General features: G+C 31.7%; 1 protein-coding gene across 1 annotated transcript; it reads left to right on the top strand.

Moving 5' to 3' along the window:
* The first annotated feature begins 2,534 nt into the window (after positions 1-2,534).
* On the top strand, positions 2,535-3,422 carry LOC106684670 (glutamic acid-rich protein-like). The gene has a single exon (XM_014426887.1). The coding sequence runs from the start codon at positions 2,535-2,537 to the stop codon at positions 3,420-3,422; it is 888 nt and encodes a 295-aa protein (XP_014282373.1).
* The last annotated feature ends 2,596 nt before the right edge of the window (positions 3,423-6,018 follow it).

Here is a 6,018-nt window from a genome sequence, read left to right as displayed (position 1 = left end):
GGGCAACAGAATTATAGGAAATAAGATTTCTGTACGTCGGGTAGTTAATTTGTTGGGAATGTAAAAGGTCTCTGAGGTGTTGGTTGAATTTAGTTTGTAGAGAGGAAGTGGGGTCTCGGGGTGTAGGTGTATATGTTGATCGGTCAGATAGAAGTAGAGCCATTTTTTGGTTGTAGTCAGGACGATCCATTATGACTGTCATGTTGCCTTTGTCTGCTCTAGTGATAATGATGTTGTGATGAGATTTTAAAAAGGAACGGGTAAAGGAAATGTCTTTAAAAAATAGAGGAGAAAAATTACAAGTATCAGATACAAATAAATGATGATGAAGTATTGGTGGCATCCAGTTCAACTCTATAAAATATCGTTTTTTTAAATTTGTGAATTTCTAATATTTTGTTCAAAATTATGTGTATTTATGAATCTTTTCTTACATTAGAATGTTTAAAAATAATGTTTCGAAATGAAACGTAAAAATAAAATATAAATGTGTTATTACTTTTTTGACCCACTGTAGTTCGGAATTTGATTCCCAGACCTGGCTTAAGGCCAGGAAGTGTTTTGACTGTCAGGAACAGCCCAGAACATGACGTTTCCGCTAGTCGAAACAAATGTCCGACAGTTTGATTATTGGTCCAGGAATCATCACAACAAGAAATCTGTTCTGCATATGGGTCCACCAGTTTTCTGACCGTCAGACCGTTTGATGAAACAAATTTAATATTTAGTGTAAAGTGCATCGGAAATAGTTATCTCCAATTTAATTCAACTAAAGCGGGAAGGAAATGGCAGCTCATTAGTATTTGGAAACATACAGAATTTGTTTTCCATTGTTTTGTTTTCCAGTGTTGCAATTATTTAAATTTTTAAAAAACGTTTTCAAGATTAATTTCAGTCCTTTCTTATCCTTTATTTTGGTAAATGAAACTTGGTTACGAAGCTACACGTGATTCCATTCAATATTAGGAGTATTATCGATGTGCAGGAAAATAATTACAACTTTATGAAGATACTACCATACCATACCGTAGTATTTGTATTTAATACATAATCGCGGTGATAACAGTTAACAATTTTTCTTTACACCTTTCCTGGCCATTTCTTAGATACTAGGAGTGGAGAGGAGGGGCCAATTATAGGTAACCATCCTATTCTAACCAAGGGTTGGGGGTCAAGTTTTCATTTTGTGAGATCGTCACAGAAATAGAAGTCGACCCCCCCCCCACCCAGGCCGGATTCGAACCGGCGCTGCTGCAGTCGCGAGTCAGTGAAAGATAACGCTCCAACTCCTTTGCCTACAAGCGGTTCCCGATAACAGTTAACAATATTTTAAAACGATGAGATTTCTTTATTTAACTGAAGACATCCATTACGAAGAGCATAATTGGATTAGAAATTGATAACATCAAACCCATTAAGCCTAAAATACAAACACTGATCTCGACACCATATTTCATTAAGAAAACTAAAAGGATGAATCAATGAAAATTTTTTTGGTAGTTCAGAAACGTTCAGGAGCGAGATTATTATATCAACATTTTCGATATATTATTACAGTTGAAATGTTTAGGGCCACTTATAGCCACTCATGAAAATAGAGGTGCCGATTCAAATCCGGGCTTGGTGGTGGACTTTTATTTCTGTGGCGGTCCCACGAAATAAAAACAATACTCCCCCCACTTGACCCAACTTAAAACTTGACCCAGGTTGGAGTAGGGTGGTACCCTATAGATAAACTCCATTCCCCGTATTTCGGAAATGACCAGGCAGGGGTGAAGAAAAAAAAATATTGAAACGTTAATATCATCGTGTATTTCTTACAATTTTGAAACTAAAGAACTTCAGGGAATATTTTCACTATATTATTTTTTAAACATTTACTCACATAACGTACAGTTTTATAAAAATTGAGTTTAAAAAAAATTATAAAATCACTATTTTATTATTGTGAACTATAGTACTGCATTGATTTTTTTTTCCAACAGGTTTTGACTTACTTCAACCGAGGAAAGTACCCAACTTAAAGGTTTTCGAAAATCTAAAGTTTTATGTTTTATTTTGCGTGAAAGGCTTAAGTATTTAAAAGTTAACTAAAGTGATGAATACTTGCCGATTTAATCATCATACAACAAATCGATCAACAGAGATAACAAGTATTAAATATTAAAAAAATTATAATTAACTCTTTTTATAAACTGATTCTAAGTGTTAGGAGCATAGATAATGGTTTAAAGTATGATTAATGTTGTACTGTGAAAACTAAGTAAAGACAAATAAACTATTCCTTATTAGTCGATTTGAGTGGTAAATTTATTGTTTACTTAAAGAGTTCTTTTTAGGGTAATTAATAATTATTACTTATGCGGATAAGGAATCGGGTTTTAAATGGTTTTATAACAAATTACGTAATTTCATGGGTACTGGATTAGACTGGGAGAAGAGTCGGCGGATCTCCGTGAAAGCGTGTCTTAGCTGGAACCAACAAGCCGCCGTCTATAAGTAGAGGAGGAGGCTGCAGGGGAGCTTAGTTCGCTATGCGTTACCTCCTACTTCTGTCCGCGGTCATATCGGTTCTCGCTGACGGAGATCAGCCCGTCGTCTATTCATATTCCAGTGCGGCGTCCGATTCGGGCTCGTACGAAGGTACAACAACTGAGGCTCCAGCTGATGAAGAAAGCACAGAAAAGCCAGAAAGTAGCGATAAGGAGCTTCTCCAGCCCCGATTCTTTGCCTACTCGGACAAGTATGGCAGTGCGCAGAGTGAACCTCAAAGCAGTGAGATCGAAAAAGATGAAAAGGAAGAAAACGAGCCGACGGAAGATAAATTCACAAAAGGTGGTGGCCATGAACACAATATGGAACATGATATCAGTGAAGGACACAAAGGTGGTAAGGGATACAAAGGATATCATAAATTTGCCAAGGGACAGAAGGGTGTTCATGACAAGGAATCGCACAAGGGTAAGTACAGTGACACTAAAGGAGTGAAAGGAAAGAAGAAAAAAGAAGGAGCCCATTTCGGTGTCCTGCAGCACGCTGAAAAAGGGCGGAAAGCGGCGAAGTACGGGGAGTCTGGAGAGCACAATAAAGGCCACCATACCAAAGGTGAGCATAAGATACATAAAAAAGACGAGTATCTTAAAAAACATGAATTTTACGATGAGCATCATGAAGGGGGAGAACACGAAAAGAACGGCGGGTTCCATCAGCTAGTGGCGAAGAAAAAAGGAGGCAAAAAACGGCGAGGAAGGAAGAAGACAGGTGAAAATGAAAAGAGGGCTGGAAAAAAAGGACGAAAGAAAAAAGCAAAGCACACCGAGAAGAGAAAAGGACACGACAATGATCTCGGATCACGCACTCTCTATCGAAGCACGGGTAAGTCCTTGCGCAAGAGTTCCAAGCGCAAGAACCGTCATCACTAAAGCCCCTTTCTGTCTAAATCTCATCACCATATAAAATATAGTGTTTTTTTTTTAATCATCAGTGTTTATTTCTGAGTGTTAACCGTTATAAGTGTTTTTTTTTTTGTTTTTATTAAAGTTCATTAGTCAAGATTTTTATTCTTCCATTACAGACTGAGTTAAGTTTAAGGTTCAGTATTTTTAAAATCTGAGCATCTTACAGCTTTTATTACCAAACTGCATTTAAAAAATACCCTTAACGCCGGTGCATAAGTACGCACAACAGTATGAACTTTTAAATATTACTTAACAACAGTTTATAAAACATAATAAAAATTAGAGATTAGCAGACCCAATCACTAATTATTTTGTAATAGTATATAAAAATTTCGGTAAATATTTAACAATAGTATTTTAAGGTTAAATCTTATTATACATTGTCTATTATGAAGCTTATGGTCTTAGTATTATTAGCCAGCTTTTGTTTTTTACATTTTTTTAAACAATATTACTTGAGTTTATATTACCTTACTAACAAGAAGTGAAACTTAACACAGGTAACATAAATAAACTCTAGAATATATTCGATATCAAATTTATTATTATTATTTCATAAATTTAAAATACTCAAAAGTTATATCCTGGATAGAAGATTATCCGATGTACATAGATCAAAGCATTTTGGATAATCTTTGAATGGTTAAAAATATACAATTACTTTCATTTAGTTCTGACGATGTTCATGGTGAAACATACAATTAATTAAAAATAATCAAATTAATTATCCAAATCTAATTACATACAATTTAAACTGATATTACACCATTGATTAGGACAGAAGTTATATATTGCATTGAAACGGAACTTCTATTTGTTTTAAATAGATATTAAAAAAACAAACAAAAACATACAATAATGTATTAAAACATCAAAAATTTTGATATTTTTATAGTTTGTAATTTTTTAAAAGTCAATAAATAATTTTATGACGTGATAAAGGTATTAATTCGTTTCTTTTAATGATGTCTTATTTGAAATAGTTGGGAATTCATTATAAATTAATTATTAATATTCCAATACAGTACAAATCATTAAAACGTTATTCCAGACACTTGGTCTGAATTTGAAATAAATTTCTAAAGGAAGGTAAGATATTCCGTAATCTATAAGGATTTCGTAAGGGAAATTTCCTTTGAGTAATTTTTGGAGCAGTTAAATATTAAAAAAGATCAATTTTACCAAATTAATAAAACAAAGACTATAAAGCAGAGATTTTTTTTTATTTTTGGAATTCTCATTTTTACTTTGAATTTCCAGAGCAAAACAGAAACTTCAATTCGAGAATTAAAATTGCCACTAATTTTAATATAAATTGTAAAATCAAAGTAATTTTTCAAACGAAGTCTATTTATCATAGGGAATAAAAATAATTTACCGAATTATTATAAATTAATTAATAATAATAATTAAACTAAAACATCATTCCTTTATCCTTTAATTTGAACACATCATAATCTCTCCTTTTCTAGCTCTCATGCAGTATGAGGATATTTTAAAAAATATTTAATAAAAAAAGAATTAATTTACGTAATTTTGGAAGAATAAATGCTAACACAAAAAAAATAAATAAATAAAAAGGAAGTATTTTGTAGAAGCAAAAATCAGCAGTACTACGATAGTCTTATGTTAGTCTAAATCGAATTTTTATTTAAATATAATCCTAGATAGAACATTTTATTACAACAAAACAACTATTTTTCATATAAATAATTTAAGTTATTCACTCATTGTATATTAAAAAGTTCTAAGTGTTCTTGAGTCAAGGAGAAATGTATTTGTATAGGTGTAACATTTCAAATTTCTAAACAATTAAAAAATAATAATTTTCGTTTAATTAATTGCATTTTTATATAAAACTCTTAACGAGAATAAACCGTGTGGTGGAAGAAAGATTCAATTACCATGTAAATATGTCCGCTGTAAAGTTAATGGCTAATAAATTATTATAACATTGTGTCTTATTTTTATTTACTTCCTTTTAGCTATATATGTGAGTGTGTGTTTGTGAAGGTGTATTTCTTGGTCCATTAAAGGATTTAATGGATCCAAAACAAAATAATGGTTAGATTTAAAATAAAATTGTAATATCAAATTTTTATTATTTATTTAGTAATACCAGTAAAAGATATTAACACTTGTATTCATTAATATTTTATATTCAACTAAAAATTTTAGCTAAGCCTTCAGGTGGCGAAATTGTTCGTCCTCCAAATGGACCAATGGAACGATGAAGTGGAATTACTGGAGTGATTGAAATGAAAGTGGAACAACTACTGATCAGTCCACTTCATTGTAAGAGGATTTAGAACACTACACTCCAACCACCTATTTTATCAAATTCACAGTTTAAAGCATTATAATGTAATTCTTGAGGATTAATAAAAATAGATCCTCTACAATTACATAAACATCAATGGAAATTTCAAATTCACTAAAAATGTTCGTTTCCTTAAATTAATGTGTACAGTTTTAAACATAATTAATTATACAAAAAACTTTATTAAAGTCTAAATAGCATTGTATGATATTGATATTAACACATTTGTGTAATATATAT

Source organism: Halyomorpha halys, unplaced genomic scaffold, assembly GCF_000696795.3.
Source record: "Halyomorpha halys isolate HHAL.00 unplaced genomic scaffold, Hhal_1.1 Scaffold601.1, whole genome shotgun sequence".
Lineage (NCBI taxonomy): Eukaryota > Metazoa > Arthropoda > Insecta > Hemiptera > Pentatomidae > Halyomorpha > Halyomorpha halys.
The sequence above is the reverse complement of the archived record's forward strand: the minus strand, read 5'-3'. Positions and strand labels throughout refer to the sequence as shown.

Excerpts from the sequence above, each read along its gene's own strand:
- LOC106684670 (XM_014426887.1), top strand. The coding sequence starts at position 2,535 with ATGCGTTACCTCCTACTTCTGTCCGCGGTCATATCGGTTCTCGCTGAC.